The sequence below is a fragment of the Scyliorhinus torazame genome, chromosome 16 (assembly GCF_047496885.1).
Source record: "Scyliorhinus torazame isolate Kashiwa2021f chromosome 16, sScyTor2.1, whole genome shotgun sequence".
NCBI lineage: Eukaryota > Metazoa > Chordata > Chondrichthyes > Carcharhiniformes > Scyliorhinidae > Scyliorhinus > Scyliorhinus torazame.
Window position 1 is genome coordinate 86,776,079 of NC_092722.1, and position 22,722 is coordinate 86,798,800.

The 22,722-nt window shown below is 52.9% G+C and overlaps 2 protein-coding genes across 2 annotated transcripts in view; both read left to right on the top strand.

Annotated features, from left to right (window-relative positions):
* Positions 1-17,261, top strand: part of LOC140392927 (putative DBH-like monooxygenase protein 2) — a 108,781-nt gene extending 91,520 nt beyond the window's left edge. The window contains exons 11-13 of the mRNA XM_072478708.1: positions 4,866-4,996; positions 16,693-16,807; positions 17,030-17,261. Of these exons, the coding sequence (XP_072334809.1) occupies positions 4,866-4,996; positions 16,693-16,807; positions 17,030-17,194 (411 nt within the window). The 3' untranslated portion in view covers positions 17,195-17,261. The remainder of the gene's footprint in view (positions 1-4,865; positions 4,997-16,692; positions 16,808-17,029) is intronic.
* Positions 17,204-18,800, top strand: LOC140392928 (uncharacterized). Its single transcript, XM_072478709.1, has one exon. It carries the CDS (start codon positions 17,204-17,206, stop codon positions 18,779-18,781), a length of 1,578 nt encoding a protein of 525 aa, XP_072334810.1. The 3' UTR covers positions 18,782-18,800.
* The last annotated feature ends 3,922 nt before the right edge of the window (positions 18,801-22,722 follow it).

The window sequence follows — 22,722 nt, forward strand, 5'->3', positions numbered from 1 at the left end:
ATTTACAGATGATACAAAGATCTGTAGAGGGGCAGGTAATACTAAGAAAGCAGGGGGACTGCAGAAAGACTTGGACAGGCTAGGAGAGTGGGCAAAGAAGTGGCAGATGGAATACAATGTGGAAAAGTGTGAGGTTGTGCACTTTGGAAGGAGAAATGGAGGCATAGACTATTTTCTAAATGGGGAAATGCTACAGAACTCAGAAGCACAAAGGGACTTGGGAGTCCTTGTTCACGATTCTCTTAAGGTTAACGTGCAGGTTCAGTCGGTAGTTAGGAAGGCAAATGAAATGTTAGCATTCATGTCGAGAGGGCTGGAATACAAGACCAGGGATGTACTTCTGAGGCTGTATAAAGCTCTGGTCAGACCCCATTTGGAGTATTGTGAGTATCTGAGGAAGGATGTGCTGGCCTTGGAAAGGGTCCAGAGGAGGTTCACAAGAATGATCCCTGGAATGAAGAGTTTGTCGTATCAGAAACGGTTGAGGACACTGGGTCAGTACTGGTTGGAGTTTAAAAGGATAAGGGAGGATCTTATTGAAACTTACAGGATACTGCGAGGCCTGGATAGAGTGGATGTGGAGAGGATGTTTCCACTTGTACGAAAAACAAGAACCAGAGGACTCAATCTCAGACTAAAGGGACGATCCTTTGAAACAAAGATGAGGAGGAATTTCTTCAGCCAGAGGATGGTGAATCTGTGGAACTCTTTGCAGCAGAAGTGCTGTGAATGCCAAATCACTGAGTGTCTTTAAGACAGAGATAGATAGGTTCTTGATTAATAAGGGGATCGGGGGTTATGGGGAGAAGGATGGAGAATGGGGATGAGAAAAATATCAGCCATGATTGAATAGCGGAGCAGACTCGATGGGCCGAATGGGCTAATTCTGCTCCTATATCTTATGGTCTTACAGTGAGGGTTGTGTGATATATCAGGGTGTTACAATGAGGAGTGAGGGATGTATCAGATTGTTACAGTGAGGGGTGTGGGGGATATCAGAGTGTTACAGTGAGGAGTGTGGGGTATATCAGAATGTTACAGTGAGGGGTGTGGGATATATCAGAGTGTTACAGTGAGGGGTGTGGGATATATCAGAGTGTTACAGTGAGGGGTGTGGGATATATCAGAGTGTTACAGTGAGGGGTGTGGGATATATCAGAGTGTTACAGTGAGGGGTGTGGGGTATATCAGAATGTTACAGTGAGGGGTGTGGGGTATATCAGAGTGTTACAGTGAGGAGTGTGGGATATATCAGAGTGTTACAGTGAGGAGTGTGGGTATATCAGAGTGTTACAGTGAGGAGTGTGGGGTATATCAGAGTGTTACAGTGAGGGGTGTGGGATATATCAGAGTGTTACAGTGAGGAGTGTGGGTATATCAGAGTGTTACAGTGAGGAGTGTGTCATATCTCAATGTGTGTGTTCGATCCTGGCTCTGGGTCACTGTCCATGTGGAGTTCGCTCGTACTCCCCGTGTCTGCGTGGGTTTCGCCCCCATAACCCGAAGGTGTGCAGGTTAGGTGGATTGGCCGTACTAAATTGCCCCTTAATTGAAAAAAAAATGAATTGGGCTCTCTTAATTTATATTTTAAGGAGAGTTATTCTCCATCAGGGCTTATAGGGAGAAGAGAGAGGGCAGGGAAAGGGAGAGGTTAGTGGGGGAGATTTTTAAGAGTGGACGGGGATACGCAGAGGCCCCTGAAGAGGGACTACTCAGGGAGAGGCGAAGTCTCCAGGTGGAGTTCGACCTGTTGACCACAGGGAAGGCAGAGGCACAGTGGAGGAAGGCACAGGGGGCGACGTATGAGTATGGGGAGAAGGCGAGTCGGATGCTGGCACACCAGCTCCGTAAGAGGATGGCAGCGAGGGAAATAGGTGGAGTCAAGGATGGAAGGGGAACTACGGTGCGGAGTGCGGTGAAGGTAAATGAGGCATTCAAGGCCTTCTATGAGGAGCTGTATTGGTCCCAGCCCCCATCGGGAGAAGAGGGGATGCGACGATTCTTGGACCAACTGAGGTTCCCGAGGGTGGAGGAGCAGGAGATGGCTGGTTTGGGGTCACCAATTGGGTTGGAGGAGCTGATTAAAGGACTGGGGAGCATGCAGGCAGGGAAGGCCCCGGGACCGGGTGGGTTCCCAGTTGAGTTCTATAGGAAGTATGTAGACCTGTTAGCCCCGTTGCTGGTGAGGACTTTCAATGAGGCAAGGGAGGGGGGGACCCTGCCCCCGACAATGTCAGAGGCGATGATCTCTTTGATCCTGAAGCGGGAAAAGGACCCACTGCAATGTGGGTCGTACAGGCCGATCTCGCTCCTCAACGTGGATGCTAAGTTGCTGGCAAAAGTGCTGGCTATGACGATCGAGGACTGTGTCCCGGGGGTGATTCACGAGGACCAGACGGGATTTGTAAAGGGCAGGCAGCTAAACAGCAATGTGCGGAGGCTCCTAAACGTGATTATGATGCCGTCGGTGGAGGGAGGGGCGGAGATAGTGGCAGCTATGGACGCGGAGAAGGCCTTTGACCGCGTAGAGTGGAAGTATCTCTGTGAAGTGTTGCGGAGGTTTGGGTTCGGGGGAGGGTTTATTAGCTGGGTTAGGCTCCTATATAGAGCCCCGATGGCGAGTGTGGTTACGAATCGGCGGAGGTCGGAGTATTTTCGGCTGCACCGAGGGACAAGGCAGAGGTGCCCCCTGTCCCCTCTGCTGTTTGCATTAGCAATTGAACCGTTGGCCATGGCACTAAGGGAATCCAGGAAATTGAGGGGGGTGGTCCGAGGGGGGGAGGAGCATCGAGTGTCGCTATATGCAGACGACCTGTTGCTGTATGTGGCGGATCCAGTGGAGGGGATGGTGGAGGTCATGCAGATTCTTAGGGAGTTTGGAGACTTTTCGGGCTATAAGCTCAATGTAGGGAAAAGTGAGCTCTTCGTGGTGCATCCAGGGGATCAGAAAAGAGGGATAGACGACCTACCGTTGAGGAGGGCGGAAAGGCGCTTTCGGTACTTGGGGATCCAGGTAGCTAGGAGCTGGGGGGCCCTGCACAAACTTAATTTGACGCGGTTGGTGGTGCAGATGGAGGAGGACTTCAAGCGATGGGACATGTTGCCACTCTCGCTAGCGGGCAGAGTACAGTCGATTAAAATGGTGGTCCTCCCGAGGTTTCTTTTTGTATTCCAGTGCCATCCAATTGTGATCACCAAGGCCTTTTTTAAGAGGGTAGGCAGGAGCATTATGGGTTTTGTGTGGGCGAATAAGACCCCGAGGGTAAGGAGGGGGTTTCTGGAGCGTAGTAGAGATAGAAGAGGACTGGCGTTGCCGAACCTGGGTGGCTACTACTGGGCAGCCAATGTGGCGATGATCCGTAAGTGGGTGATGGAGGGAGAGGGGGCAGCATGGAAGAGGTTGGAGATGGCGTCCTGCAAAGGAATGAGCCTGGGGGCGCTGGTGACGGCACCGCTGCCGCTCTCGCCGGCAAGGTACACCACGAGTCCGGTGGTGGCGGCAACGCAAAAGATCTGGGGCCAGTGGAGACGGCATAGGGGTGCAATGGGAGCCTCGGTGTGGTCCCCGATCAGAGATAACCATCGGTTTGTCCCAGGAAGGATGGACGGGGGGTTTCAGAGCTGGCATCGGGCATGGATCAGAAGATTGGGGGACCTGTTCATTGATGGGACGTTTGCGAGCCTAGGGCGTTGGAGGAGAAGTTTGGGCTACCCCCGGGAAACGCGTTCAGGTACATGCAAGTGAGGGCGTTTGTGAGGCGACAGGTGAGGGAATTTCCGTTGCTCCCGGCACAGGGGATTCAAGACAGGGTGATTTCGGGTGTATGGGTCGGAGAGGGCAAGGTGTCGGCGATATACCAGGAGATGAAATAAGAGGGGGAGGCTTTGGTAGAGGAGCTGAAGGGTAAATGGGAGGAGGAGCTGGGGGAGGAGATTGAAGAGGGTTTGTGGGCTGATGCCCTGAGCAGGGTCAGTTCTTCCTCCTCATGTGCCAGGCTTAGCCTGATACAGTTCATGGTTATTCACAGAGCGCATATGACGGGGGCAAGGCTGAGAAGGTTCTTTGGGGTGGAGGACAGATGTGGGAGGTGCTCAGGAAGCCCGGCGAACCATGCCCATATGTTTTGGTCGTGCCCGGCACTGGATGGGTTCTGGAGGGGGGTTACGAGCACTATATCTAAGGTGGTGAAAGTCCAGGTCAAGCCAAGTTGGGGGCTAGCACTATTTGGAATGGCGGACGAGCCGGGAGTGCAGGAGGCGACAGAGGCCGGCATTCTGGCCTTTGCGTCCCTGGTAGCCTGGCGAAGGATCTTGTTAATGTGGAAAGAGGCGAAGCCCCCCAGTGTGGAAGCCTGGATAAATGACATGGCAGGGTTTATCAAGTTGGAGAGGATAAAGTTTGCCTTGAGAGGGTCTGCGCAGGGGTCCTCCAGGCGGTGGCAACCGTTCCTAGACTATCTCGCGGAGCGTTAGATGAAGTTCGGTCAGCAGCAGCAGCAACCCAGGGGGGGAGGGGGGATATCTCTTTCGGGTGGGGGGGGGGGGGGGGGAGGGGAGAAGAAGGGTGGATGGGGAAGGGGGGTTTTCCTGGGGGCAATTGAGCAAGAAAACACATAAATGTTCAGGAAAGTTGATATGTGCAGGAGGAATCCAATGTACAAAGCTCTGTATCATGTCGATTTGATATGTTTATGTCTTGCTATTTGACTTTTCTTTTCTTTTTGTTACGGGGGGGGGGTTTGTATGGTTGAAAATTTTGTTGAAAAATTCTTAATCAACCTATTTTTTTTAAAATAAAAATTATATTTTTAAATTTTTTAAAAATATCTCAATGTTTGAATCGTGACCAAATGCTTTTTCTATAGGGTGGATTGGCAACAGCTGAGGAAATGTGTCTCACCTTCATGTTCTATTATCCAAAGAATGAATTGCTGTCGTGTTTGAGTTATCCGACAGTTGAGACCGTTTCAAGTGTCTTGAACATCACAGGGGACACGTATGTCAGCCATTTTGCCCATGCAGTAATTTCCTTGAATGTCTATATCCCTCATTATCTCTGTAACCTCCACCAGTCCCTAAGCCCTCCTTATATGCGTATCCTCCTCCAGCCCCTACACCCCTCCCTATCCCTGTAACCTCCTCCAGCCCCTACACCCCTCCCTATATCTGTAACCTCCTCCAGCCCCTACTGCCCTACCTATCTCTGTGCATCCTCCAGCGCATATTAGCTTTCCTCCCTCTGTAACCTCCTCCAGCCCTCTACATCCCTTCCTATCTCTGTAACCTCCTCCACCCTAGAACACTTCACCTGCAAACCAATGAAAACCTCACTTTTATGTCACCTTGACCACACCTCTAGCAGCCATACTGTCTGAATGCATCATCTTAACCCAAGTTTTATTAACGCTGCAAAAAAAAAGACAATTTCTTACATTAATCACAGAGTGACAGATGGGGAGAGAGAGAGAATCGGGGGGAGAGAGGTGGAGAAAGAGAGTCGGAAAAAGACCGAGAAAGAGACGGGGAGAGAGAGGTGTGATGTGTTAAGTGAGTTGGTTCAATGTTGACTGCAACTGGATGCAGTGAAACTAGAAACAGGCTTCTGAAACAGGAGATGGCCCAACACTGTTTTATTGAACTTGCTGGTTGCTGTACATAATCTGCTGTGGGTTGACACTCTATTAATCTAACTGATAACCTCCTACTGGCTTGACCAGACTAGCTCTCTCCCACATGGGGATGGTGCTCACTGGCTTGTGCACTCTAACTATCTCAGTAGCTGTGTCCTGTGAGAGAGAGAGAGTCTTAATGCCCTGTGGGCTTTATAGTGGTGGCGTCCTGTCTGGTGATTGGTTGTTCTGTGTCGTGTGTGTTCATTGGTTATCCTGTGTGTCAATCACTGCCTGTCTGCATCTCATTATGTACATGGGTGGATATTATGACATCTCCCTTTTTAAAATAAATTTTGGAACGTGGCGATATATATATACATGCATGACTATGTACAAGTAGTGAATGAAATGAAATGAAATGAAATGAATGAAAATGAAATGAAAATCGCTGATTGTCACAAGTAGGCTTCAAATGAAGTTATTGTGAAAAGCCCCTAGTCGCCACATTCCGGTGCCTGTTTGGGGAGGCTGTTACAGGAAATGAACTGTGCTGCTGGCCTGCCTTCAAAGAAAGCGATTTAGCCCTGTGCTAAACAGCCCCTCACATATGTACATGGGAAGGTGTCTATCGTGCAGATACAGAGCAAACTGAACAAAATCTACAAGATTTAAGTCTTCAGATTCAGACTTCGTGGCGGGCGACGAATACTTGTCGGTCGCCTCAGAGGTGGAGGGGGGACGCCGGCACCTGGACAGGCGGGATTGCTGCCATTTCGGTGGCCTCGTGGACAGGCGGGAACGCTGCCAGATCGGTGGCCACGTGCGGCGAGATGTCCTGAGGCGGCATGATGACATGCGGGGAAGTGCGGCCTGGCGGTGGGCAGGGAACTTTGCGCAGCGCCCTCCTGTTGCGCCTAGAATGGAGCCATCAGCCATTTGAACAATGAAAGACCTGGGGGCAGCCTGTCTGACAACAACAGCTGGGGCTGACCAGCCTCCCTCAGGCAACTGGACGCGGGCAACATCTTCTGGAGCCAGCGCAGGCAGATCCGTGGCATGAGCATCATACGTGATCTTCTGCAGGTCCCTGGGTCGCTGCACTTTCTGCAGCACCGTGAGGCGGTCAAGGTCTGGAACATGGATGGTCAGAACAGTCGTCCTCAGGTTGCGGTTCATGAGCAGCTGCGCCGGAGACAAACCAGTCGACAGAGGGGTTGCCCTGTATGCGAACAGCGCCAGGAAGTCCGAGGCTGAGTCTGCAGCCTTGCACAGCAACCGCTTGACAATATGGACCCCTTTTTCGGCTTTCCCGTTTGATTGCGGGTAATGGGGACTGGATGTGATGTGACTGAAGTGGTAGGATCGTGCAAAGTCGGACCACTCTTGGCTGTAGAAACATGGGCCGTTGTCACTCATTACTGTGTGTGGTATGCCGTGCCTGGCAAACGTCTCTTTGCAGGCTTAAATCACTGACTTGGATGTGAGGTCCGACAGTTTCACCACTTCCAGGTAGCTGGAGAAGTAGTCGACCAAGAGCACGTAATCACGTCCATTTGCGTGAAAGAGGTCTATCCCCACCTTGGACCACGGAGAAGTCATGATCTCGTGCTGTTGGAGTGTTTCCCTGAGCTGAGATGGTTGAAACTTCTGGCATGTTGTGCAGTTGAGGGCCGTGTTGGCAATGTCCTGGCTGATGCCAGGCCAGTAAACTGCCTGCCGAGCTCTGCGTCGACATTTCTTGACCCCAAGGTGACCCTCATGGTGAGGTGTTGGGTGCTCTGAGGTACAGACGAACCAACACGGTTGCGATTGGTACAACGCAGTTTTATTCCAACCAACTATTTATACATCTGACTTGGTACTCAGCACGTTGTGACTGTGTGAGTGTCTTGCTAATGAGGTCCTGGCCCTGTGCTGTCTCCAGATGGACTGCCCAGGAAGTGTCGTGTTTCTTGTCTTATACTGTGTCTGCTCTTGTCTGTGATTGGCTGTCGTGTTATGTGTGCTAATTGGTCCGTTGGTCTGTCTATCATTATGTATGTGTTATGATGTATCATAGAATTTACAGTGCAGAAGGAGGCCATTCGGCCCATCGAGTCTGCACCAGCTCTTGGAAAGAGCAACCCACCCAAGAGCAACCCCACCCAACACTAAGGGCAATTTTGGACACTAAGGGCAATTTATCATGGCCAATCCACCTAACCTGCACATCTTTGGGCTGTGGGAGGAAACCGGAACACCCAGAGGAAACCCACGCACACACGGGGAGGATGTGCAGACTCCGCACAGACAGTGACCCAAGCCGGAATCGAACCTGGGACCCTGGAGCTGTGAAGCAATTGTGCTATCCACAATGCTACCGTGCTGCCCTGTATGTTTGAATATCATGACATCCCCCCTTTTTTACAAGATTATGTGCCTACGTGGTTATAAATATAAATGTGTCCTGAGTGCAGCTAAAGGTGTGTGTGTGTGCATAATATTTACATCATGTATATGGGGCTTAACTATATACAAGGGGCGATGTCAGGTGTGACATGCTAACGAGGTTGTACCATAACAAAAGAAGAACAACGTTGAAATTTGGAACGATCAAACGAGGCCTGGAACGATAAAACAGTGACATGTTACAAAACAGTAGTTGCTAAAGTTTGACGTGTGAACAGTCTCATAAGTCCAGTCGAGTAGGTGGACGACGAATTCGGGTTGACCGCCTCAAGGGTGGGTCGAGAACCACCGGCTGAGGTGCGAGCCTGGCCACGGGCGGCGACAGAAGGGGCATGGTCTGTGGCAGCTCCACGAAGTCACTATCAGGAACCAGTGGAGGACACGGCGTCTGTGTAGGGTCCCGTTGCGAGCGTGGAAGTAAGCGAAGGGCTCGGCGATTGCGCCTACGCACGGATCCATCCGGCATGCGGACCAGGAACGAGCGGGAAGCCACACGTCAGAGATCTTCGGCAGGTGCTGACCAGCCACCGTCTGGTAGGTGGATGCGGACATTGTCTCCAGGGGCCAGGGAGGGAAGATCAGTTGCCCGTATGTCGTACGATCTCTTCTGGCGATCGCGCTGCAGTTGCATCCTATGCAGTACCGTAGCATGGTCTATTGTTGGTGCCAGGATGGAAGGCACAGTGGTTCTGAGGGCGCGACCCATCAGCAGCTGTGCTGGTGAGAGACCCATGGCTAGCGGGGCCGAGCGATAGGCCAGCAGGGTGAGGTAGAAGTCCGACCCGGCAGCAGCAGCCTTGCAGAGGAGCCGCTTGGCAATGTGAACGCCCTTCTCCGCCTTTCCATTGGACTGGGGATGCAGAGGGCGGGACGTCACGTGTGTGAAGCCATACGAGGCTGCAAAGGACGACCATTCCTGGCTGGCAAAACAGGGCCCATTGTCCGACATGACAGTCATCGGAATGCCGTGGCGAGCAAAGGTGTCTTTGCAGGCCCTGATGACAGCAGACGACGTCAAATCGTGCAGGCGTATGACTTCTGGGTAGTTTGAGAAGTAGCCAACTATGATGACATAGTCAATGCCGAGCGCGTGAAATAGGTCGACACCCACCTTCGCCCAGGGGGACGTCACCAGCTCATGGGGCAGAAGCGTCTCAGGAGGTTGCGCCGGCTGAAACCTTTGGCAGGTTGTACAGTTGAGCACCATGTTGGCAATATCATCACTGATGCCCGGCCAGTATACCGCCCCTCGAGCCCTCCGTCTGCACTTCTCGACCCCCAAGTGGCCTTTGTGTAGTTGGTCGAGAACCAGCTGGCGCATGCTGTGCGGAATCACAATCCGGTCCAGCTTCAGAAGGACACCATCAATGATGGCTAGGTCGTCTCGTACATTGTAGAACTGCGGGCACTGCCCTTTGAGCCTTCCTCCCGTCATGTGGCGCATCACTCGCTGCAGAAGGGGGGCGGCCGCAGTCTCTCGGCGGATACGGGCCAGACTGGAGTCGTCAGCCGGCAGATTTGCCGCTGTAAAAGCCATCTGTGCCTCGGCCTGACATACGAACCCCTCCGCATCTGGCAGCGTGCTCACTGCTCTGGATAGGGCATCCGCCACGATGAGTCCTTCCCTGGAGTGTAGACCAGTTGGAAGTCGTACCTCCTGAGTTTAAGTAGGATGCGCTGGAGGCGAGGGGTCATCTCATTCAGGTCCTTGTTTATTATGCTGACCAGGGGGCGGTGGTCAGTTTCGACCGTGAACCGTGGAAGACCATAGACTTAATCGTGGAACTTGTCCAAACCGGTTAGCAAGCCCAGGCATTCTTTTTCGATTTGCGCATAGCGCTGCTCTGTGGGGGTCATGGCCCGCGATGCATAGGCAACTGGGGCCCATGACGACGTGTCATCCCTCTGCAGGAGCACTGCTCCAATGCCGGATTGGCTGGCATCAGTTGAGATTTTGGTGGCACGAGACGTGTCACAAAACGCCAACACTGGTGCCGTAGTGAGTTTGCGTTTGAGCTCCTCCCATTCCAGCTGGTGTGTATGTTGCCACTGGAACTCTGTGGATTTTCTGACGAGGTGGCGCAGAGCTGTCGTGTGGGAGGCAAGGTTGGGAATGAACTTCCCCAGGAAGTTGACCATGCCAAGGAAGCATAGGACAGCCTTCTTGTCGGCCGTCTGCGGCATGGCTGTGATGGCGCTCACCTTGTCTGCATCCGGACGGACCCCTGACCGGGAGATATGGTCCCCCAGGAACTTCAACTCGGTCTGGCCAAAGGAGCACTTGGCTCGGTTGAGGCGCAGGCCGTTTTCCCATATGCGGGCAAAAACGCGTTGGAGACGATGTATGTGCTCCTGCGGTGTGGTGGACCAGATGATGACATCGTCCACATATACGCGCACCCCTTCGATGCCTTCCATCATCTGCTCCATGATTCTATGGAAGACCTCGGATGCCGAGATGATGCCAAATGGCATCCGGTTGTAGCAGAACCTGCCGAAAGGGGTGTTGAAGGTACATAGCTTTCGACTGGACGGGTCCAGTTGGATCTGCCAAAATCCTTTAGAAGCATCCAGTTTGGTGAATATCTTGGCTTGGGCCATTTCACTGGTGATCTCCTCCCGTTTGGGTATGGGATAATGTTCCCGCATAATATTATTATTGAGGTCTTTGGGGTATATACAGATGTGGAGCTCGCCAGAGGGCTTCTTGACACACAACAAGGAGCTGACCCATGGCGTGGGCTCCGTGACCCTGGATAGGACCCCTTGGTCCTGGAGATCCTGCAGCTGCTGCTTGAGGCGGTCTTTAAGTGGCGCAGGAACCCTGCGAGGTGCGTGAACGACCGGGATGGCGTCCGGTTTGAGGCAAATTCGGTAGGTGTATGGCAGTGTTCCCATGCCTTCGAATGCCTCCTGGTTGTGGGCGAGGAGCGATTGGAGCTGTGCGTTAAACTCTGCATCCGGGAAGTCAGGCGTGCCGTCTGGAGAGAGAGAGAGAATTTGTTGCACAAGGTGGAGAGCCTTACATGCCTGTGCGCCCAGCAGGGAGTTCTTCGATGAGCCAACTATCTCGAACGAGAGTGTGGCCGTGTGTGTTTTGTGTGTCACCTGGAGCTGGCAGGATCCCATGGCTGGGATAACGTTCCCGTTGTCGTCGACCATCTTGCACCGGGATGGCTGGATTGGTGGTCTGACCTTCATGGCATAGAAGGCTGACCATGCTATGAGGTTGGCGGAGGCGCCAGTGTCCAGGCGGAGAGTGATCGGCGATCGGTTGACCGTCAGGGTGGCACTCCATTTATCGCCCGGATTGATGGTGTTGGCCCGGTTCGCATCAATGACCGCAACCCGGAAGGCGTCTTGGTCATCTGTGTCGTCGGTTTGGATGTCCTGATGTGGAGGCTGGATGGTCCGCACGTGTCTGCGAGGTTGTCGGAGATGTGGAAGATCCACAGGTTGAGCCGCTCGACAGTAGGCAGCGTAGTGGCCCATCTTGCCACAGCGTAGGCATTGTCGGGTTTTTGCAGGACATTGCCCTTTTAAATGTGCAGCTCCACAGTTGCCGCACGTCATGACGTCATGGCGTTCGTTACGCCACTGCGCATGCGCAGCACATCCCTCAGTGTTGCCGTAGGTTTTGTCGCGCACAAACGCGGGAGGCCTTAAAAAGCGCGCGAAACGGCCGCCCTCGTCCGGGCCGCGGGCCGGGAGAAACTCGATTGCCTGGATGCGTTCGGCCTCGTGGGCGGCCTGGCTTGCCGATTCGATCGCGTGGGACCCCCTCCATGCCGATTCGGTCGCCTGAAATTGGGCATAGCGGCTGGTCGCATTCTCATGCAGGACACAGGCTTCAACTGCAGATGCTAAAGTCAGGCCTTTAATTTTTAGAAGCTGCTGGCGTAGGCCACTGGAGGCAATGCCAAAAACGATCTGGTCCCGGATCATGGACTCTGAGGTGGTGTCGTAACCGCAGGACTGCGCGAGTTTGCGGAGGTGCGTCAGGAAGGACTGAAAGAGCTCATCCTTACCTTGCAGGCGCTGCTGAAAGATATACCTCTCAAAGCTTTCGTTGACCTCAACGTTGAAGTGCTTGTCGAGCTTGAGGAGGACCGTGTCATACTGAGCTTTGTTCTCGCCTTCCGCGAACACCAAGGAGTTGTATACATCGATGGCGTGCTGACCTGCGGTAGTGAGGAGCATGGCAATCTTTGTTTCGTCCGAGGCGTCCTGTTTCTCATTGGCTCGCATGAAGAGTTCGAATCGCTGCTTGAAGAGCTTCCAATTTGTGCCCAGGTTCCCAGCGACTTGCAACGGCTGCGGTTTGTTGTGTGTGTCCATGGCTCAGGGTGGCAGATTTGCCGGTAAGTATCGATTCCATCCTGGTATCATGAGGTGTTGGGTGCTCTGAGGTACAGACGAACCACCACGGTTGCGATTGGTACAACGCAGTTTTATTCCAACCAACTATTTATACATCTGACTTGGTACTCAGCACGTTGTGACTGTGTGAGTGTCTTGCTATGACGTCCTGGCCCTGTGCTGTCTCCAGATGGACTGCCCAGGAAGTGTCGTGTTTCTTGTCTTATACTGTGTCTGCTCTTGTCTGTGATTGGCTGTCGTGTTATGTGTGCTAATTGGTCCGTTGGTCTGTCTATCATTATGTATGTGTTATGATGTATGTTTGAATATCATGACACATGGATCTGTCTGAGCACCATGGTTTGCATGCTTTGGAGAATGACAATTCTATCTAGTTTAAGAAGGATCCCCTCAACAACCGTTAACTCGTCCTTAATGTTGAAGAACTGGGGGCACTGCCCCTTTTGCCAGCCATGGGCGAGGTGTTGCATCACGCACTGCAGTAGAGGATCTTTGGCAGTTTCTTCGCGTATTTGGACAACTCGTTCATCAGTGGCTGGGAGGTTGCTGGCACACAACTGCACCTGTGCCTCGATGTGGTGAATTAAGTCGCCCTGTTCACACGGCGTGGTGATGGATCGGGATAGGGCATCCGCGACGATCAGCTCTTTACCCGGTGTGTAGACGAGTTCAAAGTCATATCGGCGGAGACGAAGAAGAATTCGCTGCAGCCGAGGTGTCATGTCATTTAAATCCTTCTGGATTATAAAGACTAAAGGCCTGTGGTCTGTTTCCACCGTGAACTTTGGCAGACCGTAGATGTCATCATGAAACTTGACTATTCCTGTCAGGAGACCCAAGCACTCCTTTTCGATCTGGGCATACCGTTGTTCGGTCGAAGTCATGGCTCTGGAGGCATATGCCACTGGAGCCCAGGAACAGGAGTCGTCTCGCTGGAGGAGCACCGCCCCAATGCCGTCCTGGCTTGCGTCTGTGGATATCTTGGTATCCTTGGTTGGGTCAAAGAACACCAGTACTGGGGCTGTGGTGAGCTTCGCCTTCAGCTCAAGCCACTCCGCTTGATGTGCGGGAAGCTACTGGAACACTGTCGACTTTTCTAACGAGATGCCGGAGGGCCGTGGTGTGGGATGCCATGTTGGGAATGAATTTTCCGAGAACATTTACCATCCCGAGGAAATGGAGGACCGCCTTTTTGTCCTCTGGGGTCTTCATGGCATTGATTGCCAGCACCTTGTCAGAGTCAGGTTGCACACCCTGCTGTGAAATGTGGTCACCCAGAAACTTGATAGCGGACCGTCCAAACGAGCATTTGGCCCTGTTGAGCTGGAGGCCATTTTCATGAATCCTCTGGAAAACCTGTTTGAGGCGAGCGATGTGATCCTCGGGCGTCGTGGTCCAGGTGATCACGTTGTCCACATATACTCGCACCCCCTCGATGCCCTCCATCATTTGCTCCATTATGCGATGAAATACTTCGGAAGCTGAGATGATAAAAGGCATGCGGTTGTAGCAATACCTGCCGAACGGAGTGTTAAACATGCACAGCCTCCGACTGGACTCGTCCAGCTGTATCTGCCAGAAACCGCAGGAGGCGTCCAGCTTAGTAAAGAATTTGGCATGAGCCACCTCACAGGTTAATTCTTCACGCTTCGGGATCGGGTAATGCTCTCGCATGATGTTGCGATTCAGGTCTTTGGGATCAATGCAAATGCAGAGTTTGCCAGAGGGTTTTTTGACGCAGACCATGGAGCTGACCCAGTCTATGGGTTCCGTGACCTTTGAGATGATGCCCTGGTCTCGGAGCTGCATTTTCAGACGATCCTTGAGGGGAGCCGGCACCCGGCGTGGTGCATGGATGACTGGGGTGGCATTCGGCTTGAGCAATATCTTGTAGCGATATGGGAGCGTGCCCATCCCATCAAACACACTGTGGTATTGTGTGAGAATGTCATCTATCTCAGCCTGGAGATTCGCATTGGGCGAGGCCATCGCCGGTGTCGAGGACATGGCATGAACTCACTGCACCAGATGTAGGAGTTTGCATGCGCGAGCACCGAGCAGCGATGCCTTGTCAGGCCGGACGATCTTGAATCTTAACGTCGCCTTGATTGCCTTGTGAGATACACCTAGCTGACACGACCCACTGGCAGCTATGGCATTACCATTGTAGTCAAGGAGCTGGCAGGCTGGTGGAAGAATGCTAGGTTGGTCTCGGATGCTGTCGAGGTCCGACTGTGATATGAGGTTTGCAGATGCGCCAGTGTCCAATTTAAATCGGATGCAAGACTGGTTGACCATGATGACGGCACGCCACTCATCGTCAGGATCCACACTGAGGCTCGAAAGGCGGTTTGCAGGCACGGTAGAGACCAACTCACGTGTGGTGATGATGCCCACCCGATATGGAGACTCGAGGCAGTCAGCATCGGGGTCCTTTGGGCTGTCTGGATCAGAATCCTGCATGCCTTGTTGTGCACAGCGGACAGGTCTGCGCTGCAGCTGGGATCGCTGGCTGTTGCTCGGTGGAGCTAACCTGCAGAAGGCCGCGTAATGCCCAGGCTTTCCACACTGCAGACATTGCCTTCCTTTAGCTGGACATTGCCGCTTTAAATGGGCGGAGCCACAATTTGGACTCGTCATGACACTGATGTCAGCGCGTTCTGTGCGCCATCGCGCATGCGCAGTGCGGTCGGCTGATGTTCGCACGTACGCATTAGGGTCTTCGGCCTCATCGTCCCACCGGTCGTGGCGCGCATGCATAGGGAGCCAGGAAAAGCGCACGATATGGCCACTCTCCTCGATGCTCAGGCCTTGCATTTTTGCGATGGCCTGCACCCTTTCTGCCTCGTGGGAGGCCAGTTTTGCAGTTTCTGCCGCCCTAATGCGGGAGTAACTATTTCTGGCATGCTCATGGACAACGCACGTTTCGATGGCGATGGAGAGGGTCAACTGTTTGATTTTGTGGAGCTGCTCCTGCAGGGAGTCGGACTGGACCCCGAAAACGATCTGATCCCGGATCATGGAATCAGTCGTCGAGTCATAGTTACATGACTGCGCTAGGATGCGGAGATGGGTCAAGAAGGACTGAAAGGGTTTATTCTTACCCTGAAGCCTCTGTTGGAAGGTGTACTGTTCAAAGCTCTCATTCACCTCGATTTTGCAGTGGCTGTCGAATTTCAGCAGAACTGTCTTGAACTTCGTCTTGTCTTCGCCATCGGCAAACATGAGCGAGTTAGAGATGTGGATGGCTTGATCCCCGGCAGTCGACAGGAACAGCGCGATCTTTCTGGCATCTGATGCTGCCTCGAGGTCGGAGACCTTGATATAGGAGGAACTTCTGTTTGAAGACTTTCCAGTTGCCGGAGTTCCGGAGTTGCGAAGGAGGCTGGATCTTTTCCATGCCGTTGGATGGCTGCTTGCTGGTCATTGCAGATTCACTCGAGGTAGGTTTGTTCGAATTAATAGCTCCCTGGTACCAAGATGTGTTAAGTGAGTTGGTTCAACGTTGACTGCAACTGGATGCAGTGAAACTAGAAACAGGCTTCTGCCACAGGAGATGGTCCAACACTGTTTTATTGAACTTCCTGATTGCTGTACATAGTCTGCTGTGAGTTGACACTCTATCAATCTAACTGATAACCTCCTACTGGCTTGACCAGACTAACTCTCTACCTCATGGTTATAGTGCTCACTGGCTTGTGCACTCTTACTATCTCAGTAGCTGTGTCCTGTAGAGAGAGGCAGAGTCTTAATGCCCTGTGGGCTTTGCAGTGGTGGTGTCCTGTCTGGTGATTGGTTGTTCTGTGTTGTGTGTGTTCATTAGTTATCCTGTGTGTCAAGCATTGCCTGTCTGCATCTCATTATATACATGAGTGGATATTATGACAAGGTGGAGAGACAGAGAATGAGATGGAGAAAGAGAAGCGGAGAAAGAGAGAGACGGGGAGATAAATGGAGAGAGACGGAGAGAGAGTATGTGAGAGAGTAGGTGAGAGAGAGACGGAGAGAGAGAGATGCTGTGAGACAGAGAGATTGAGAGAGAGATGGAGAGAGAGACGGGGAGAGAAACGGAGCGAGAGGGAGAAATGGAGAGAGACAGACAGACAGAGAGGCAAAGGGTGAGATTGAGGTGATGCGAAGATACAGCGTGACCCTTGTGCTCCAGCCCTGGTTGGGGAAGTGGGCATTTGAAGTATGGGATTGGCACTGTGTTTTTCATGGAACCCCTCCCTCTTTCCCTCTCTCTCTGAAGGAACACCGAGCTAATCACAAGCATGTGGATGTGGGACTGGAACCAGACTCTCATTGACGAGGTGGAGACCAAACTGCGAGATGCCGACCAGGTTCAGGCCACCATCACCCACACGGTGAGATTGACAGCCCGATCGCGCACACCTCCTTCAATCCTGCACCTTCCCTCCATCCCTTACACTCTGTGATCTGATCCCTCACTCTCTGTCTCCCTCTCGCCCAGAGCTCTGCCTTGTAATTTTCAACATGTAAATAAATCAGCTTAGTTAACAACAGCTTCTTTATGAATAATAATGCCTCTCTTATCCCCCCCACCCCACTCCACTCCAATACCACAGGGTGACAAACTATTGACGGGGAAGAAGATTCCAGTGATCCCCGAGGAGAAAGTGGCCAGATGTTCGAGGAGGGGTGAGAACGGGGGCTCCGTCCGTCTGGAGGGCATCGCCTTTGCCCTCGGGGCAAGTCTCCTTGCAGTGGCCTGGCTCCTGGTGGGCCCCTGAGGGTGTCGGATGATCATCTGTCTCACTGCGTCAACATTCCCTCCCCCCCCCGACGTCAACCGCTCCCCTAATCAACCTCTCACAGCAACCTTCCCTCTCCCCCACATCAACACCCCCCACGTCAACCCCTCCCCTCATCAACCCCTCGCAGCAACCTTCCCTCTCCCTCTCATCAACCCCTCCCCACGTCAACCCCTCCCCTCATCAACCCCTCGCAGCAAGCTTCCCTCTTGCCCACATCAACCCTCCCCAAGTCAACCCCTCCCCTCATCAACCCCTCGCAGCAACCTTCCCTCTGCCCGTCATCAACCTCTCGCAGCAGCCTTCCCTCTCCCCCTCATCAACCCCTCCCCACATCAACCCCTCCCCTCATCAACCCCTCGCAGCAACCTTCCCTCTCCCCCACATCAACCACCCCCACGTCAACCCCTCATCAACTCCTCGCAGCAACCTTCTCGCTGCCCCTCATCAACCCCTCGCAGCAGCCTTCCCTCTCCCCCTCATCAACGCCTCCGCACATCAACCCCTCCCCTCATCAACCCCTCGCAACAACCTTCCCTCTCCCTCTCATCAACCCCTCCCCACGTTAACCCCTCCCCTCATCAACTCCTTGCAGCAACCTTCCCTCTCCCCTTCATCAACCCCTCCCCACGTCAACCCCTCCCCTCATCAAGCCTCCGCATCAATCTTCCCTCTCCCCCTCATCAACCCCTCCCCACGTCAACCCATCCCCTCATCAACTACTCGCAGCAACCTTCCCCCTCCCCATCAAACCCTCCCCTCACCAACCCCTCGCATCAACCTTCCCTCTCCCCCTCATCAACCCCTCCCCTCATCAACCCCTTGCAGCAACCTTCCCTCTCCCCCTCATCAACCCCCCCCAAGTCAACCCCTCCCCTCATCAACCCCTCGCAGCAACGTTCCCTCTCCCCTTCACCAACCCCTCCCCACGTCAACCCCTCCACTCATCAACCCCTCGCAGCAACCTTCCCTCTCGCCCTCATCAACCCCTGCCACGTCAAGCTCTCCCCTCATCAACCCCCCGCATCAACCTTCCTCCCCCCGCATCAACCTTCCTCCCCCGCATCAACCTTCCTCCCCCCGCATCAACCTTCCCTCCCCCGCATCAACCTTCCTCCCCCGCATCAACCTTCCCTCCCAGCATCAACCTTCCCTCCCCGCATCAACCTTCCCTCCCCCCGCTTCAACCTTCCCTCCCCCCGCATCAACCTTCCCTCCCCCCGCATCAACCTTCCTTCCCCGCATCAACCTTCCTCCCCCGCATCAACCTTCCCTCCCCCCGCATCAACCTTCCTCCCCCCGCATCAACCTTCCCCCCCCCCGCATCAAGCTTCCTCCCCCCGCATAAACCTTCCCTCTCCCCCGCATCAACACCTCCCTTGTGAACCCCCCACATCAACTTTGCCTCCCCCGCATCAACCTCTCCGCTCGTCAACCCCCACATTAACTTTCTTGTGTGTGTGGGTAGAGGGTGGGGCAGTTAAAGGGGTTAGTTGGTTAGCTTGTTGTTATTCTGTTGCATTAACCGCATATTTTGCCATTAATGTTGTTATAAATAAACATTAATTGTGTTTCAACTTACAAACCTGGTGACTGTAATTATTGGTTAGCCGAGGGCGAAAGTTCCGGTGATTTTTTTTCAGAATAATTGGTTCATTCACTTGTGTTGTGACTGCGGGGACTGTGGGACTGGAATTGATCGTGCACTCGGTCCGGGGTAGAGTAAGAAGACCTGTATAAAACACTAGTTAAATGGGAGTTAGAGTACAAAATACCTTTTAAAGATATTTTATTCCAAAACATGTTCAACATAAGTAACAAACCTTAACATATAACAGAGTGTACAGTTTATGCATTTTACCCATTTACTCCTCCCTCCCTCCCTTGACAAGCAGCTCCTCAAATATAGCCATGAATGGCCTCCACTGTACCTCAAAAACCCCCTCTGACCCCCTCAGGGAAAATTGGATTTTCTCCAAAGTGGAAAGCTTGTACAAGTATCACAATTTGTCACGACCCCCAGCGGCGTGGCCGACCTCCAAATCAGAATCACTTTCCGCCTGGCGATCAAAGAGGCCAAGGCCACCGCATCGGCCCTCTTCCCCTCCGGCACCTCCGACATCCCATAAATTGCCACTATAGGCTTCACCTCAACCCCTACAATCATTTTATGGGGTTCTGAAGACCGTCTCCCAAAAGTTCTCCAACTCCTCACACCCCCAGAACATACAAGCAGGATTCGCCAGCCCCCTCCCACACTTCTCACACCTATCTGCTACCCCGGAAAAAACCCTCTCATCCGACCCCCAGTCAGGTGGACCTTGTGCACCACCTTGAATTGTATCAAACTCATTCTTGCGCAGGAGCAGGCTGTGTTCACTCACTGCATTACCTCACACCAAAGCCTCCATCTTATCTCCCCGACTCCTCCTCCCACTTCTGCTTGATTCTTTTCACTGCTGTCTTCCCCTGCTCTCCCAACCACTCATGTGTATCCCCAATCCTGCCACCCCTCCCTTCATCCGGGAGCAACATTTTCTCCAAAAGCGTACATACCTGAGGGAATTCAGGCAACTTCTTGCACGCTAAATCCCGCACCAGGCTTCCGGTGGCGGCATGTAGGACAGAAGTCGCACGTTCGATGGCTCCTGCTCAGGGATTGTTTTTTTGGAGTTTAATGCCGAGTCCCAGGGGCAATTTTTTGATGATCAAGTGCAGGAAGGCCAATGGAAGGTGGATAATGTCGAAAAGTCAGTAGAAAACCGCAGTGAAGAAGGGAGGGATCGCCGTAGAGTGAAAGGGCCAGCCTGGGAGCTGGCAAGACGGTGGAGGCTGGGTCGCTGGGTGGGGCCGCACTGCTTAGGCAGGAAAGATGACCAAGGTGGTGGCTTTGTAAATGGAGAAGCAGTTCGCAAAGCACCTGGAGGCGATGAGGAAGGAGATGAAGGTGTTGGTGGAGGGGGCAAATGCTCCGGTGAAGATGGCGGTGTTAAAGGCATTGGCCGAGATGTGGGAGCAGGGTGAGAAAATTAAGAGAATGGAGGAAGCCATGTCACAGCACAGCGATCAGATCACCTTGATGGGAGAGGGGGGTGGTCCAGGCCAACAATGGTCTGCAAGCTAAATTGGAGGATCTGGAAAATAGATTGAGGCGGCAAAATTTGAGGATTGTGGGCCTGCCCGAGGGGGTGAAGGGCCCAAGGCCGACTGAGTACTTTGTCAAGGTGTTTGCGGAGTTGGTGGGGGAGGGAGAGGATCCGTCTCAGTATGAACTGGATTGGGCTCATCGCTCGTTAGAGGCCTAAACGGAAGGCGAATGAGCTGCCAAGAGCAGTGTTTATTTGCTTCCCCAGGTACCACATGAAGGAGAAGGTCCTGAGTTGGGCAAAGCAGAAGCGGGCAGTGCAGTGGGCTGGGACTGGTATACGTGTCTACCAGGACTTAACTGTGGAGCTGGCGAGGAGGTGGGCAGCCTTCGGTCGAGTGAAGACGACACTGTGTAACAGCGGGGTGCGGTTCGGCGTAGTGTACCCAGCCAAGTTGAGGGTGACCTACAACTCCAGAGACTTTTACTTTGAGACGGTGGAGGCGGCGGAGGCGTTTGCGAAGGCGGAAGGTTTGGGGCAGAAGCGAAGAAAGGGACTAAGGACTGGTCATGGACCGTGGGAAGGGGAGTTGGAAGAGTGGTATATGTAGTTCTGTTTCATATTTTTACTTCATGCTGTTATATGGTTTTTTGTTTTTTGCAGCAACGTATTTCTTTCTGGGATTTGTATGTTTGCACGGGACATGTTGGGTTGAAGGGCGTATGTTTTTTTCTAGTGTTTTACCAGAGCCTGGCAGGGGCCTCCACACTAGCAAGCTTAAGTTAGCTAATGAACGGAGATGCGGTGGGGGGAGGAGCTGCGGACATTGGAGACTGGTGAGCAGGTTTCAATGGGCCTAGGAGGTGTGAAAGGGGGTGAGCGATACTGGGTGAGGTGTTTTTGAGAGGAAGTGGATGGGGGGATTCTGGCGGGGGTGTTCGATGGTAACAATGGATGTGGGCAGGTCAGATCCAGAGGGCAGGGCCGGAGTTATGATGATGAAGATAGGAAGGTGGGGGCGAGCAGAGAGAATGCCGGTTAGATTAATTACGTGAAACATGAGGGGCTGGAAGGGCCAGTGAAGAGGTCGAGGATGCTTGCGCATCTGAAATGTTTGAAGGCCGATGTGGTGATGCTGCAGGAGACCCATTTGAGTGCGAAGGATCAGGTGAGGCTTAGGATGGGCCGGGTTGGCGGCATTTGGCACAATGGTTAGCACTGCTGCAGTTGGCGCTGAAGACCCAGGTTCGAATCCCTGGGCCCTGGGTCACTGTCCATGGGGAGTTTGCACATTCTCCCCGTGTCTGCGTGGGTTTCACCCCCACAGCCCAAAGATGTGCCGGTTAGGTGGATTGGCCACACTAAATTGTCGCCTGATTGGAAAAAAAGAACTGGGTACTATAAAAAAATGTTAAAGGTTAGGTTGAGTGTAAAGATTTGGGTCACGACCGCGATCGCTTGTCCCGTTCTTGGCGTTGGCTGGACTAATGGTGGAAATGGGAGGAGTGGACCCTTGGAGGCTCTGGCACCCGGGGGAGCTGGAGTATTGTTTTTTCTCCTCGATCAATAAGGTCTATTTGAGGATGGATTTTTTTTTTGGTAGTAGAGAAGGCGCTGGAGTCAAGGGGTTGGAGTATTCGGCAATAGCAATTTCGGATCATGGGTGGACATGGTTTTGGAGAAGGGGCAGTGCAGAGGCCAGGGTGGAGATTGGAGGTGGGGTTGCTGGGGGACCGAGGTTTTTGTGAGAAGATTGGGAGGGTAATTAAGGAATACGTGGGTTATAACTGCCCAGGGGAGGTATCACAGGCGGTGGTATGGGAGGCTCTGAAGGCAGTGGTGAGGGGCAGGTGATATCATTTAAGGCGAAGGTGGATAAGGAGGAGAGGGTGGAACGGCAAAGGTTAATAGACAAGATGTTGGACCTTCCCAATTTATTGTATTATTATCTATTATAAGAATAAGTATTTCTTATAATACTCCACTGTGAACCCATCCGGCCCTGCCGCCTTCCCCGAATACTACAGCATTCACTGTGTTATTTCAGCGAATGCTGAGAAGGTGAGGAGCTGGGTCGGGGGGTGGATTCCCAGTGGGTGAGAATGGAGGAGAGTCTGCACAAGAGGTCAGGGCTGAGGGTGTTGGCAACAGTGCCGCTCCCAATGGCTAAGTACTCTGGGAGAGCGGTGGTGGTGTCAACGCTGAAGACTTGGAGGCAATTAAGGCAGCGCTTTGCATTGTGGGCGGGGTCCAGAGAGATGCCGATTAGGGGGAAATCATAGGTTTGAGCCAGGGAAGTGGGAGGTTTCGGGGATGGGAGAAGTGGGGAATTAGAGTATTAAAGCATTTGTTTCCGGGAGGTGATTTTGCGAGGCTGGAAGACACAAGGCAATATGTATGATTAGACAGCAGGCTGGGGGG

Coding starts and splice junctions, on each gene's coding strand:
- LOC140392928 (XM_072478709.1), top strand. CDS start 17,204: ATGATCATCTGTCTCACTGCGTCAACATTCCCTCCCCCCCCCGACGTC.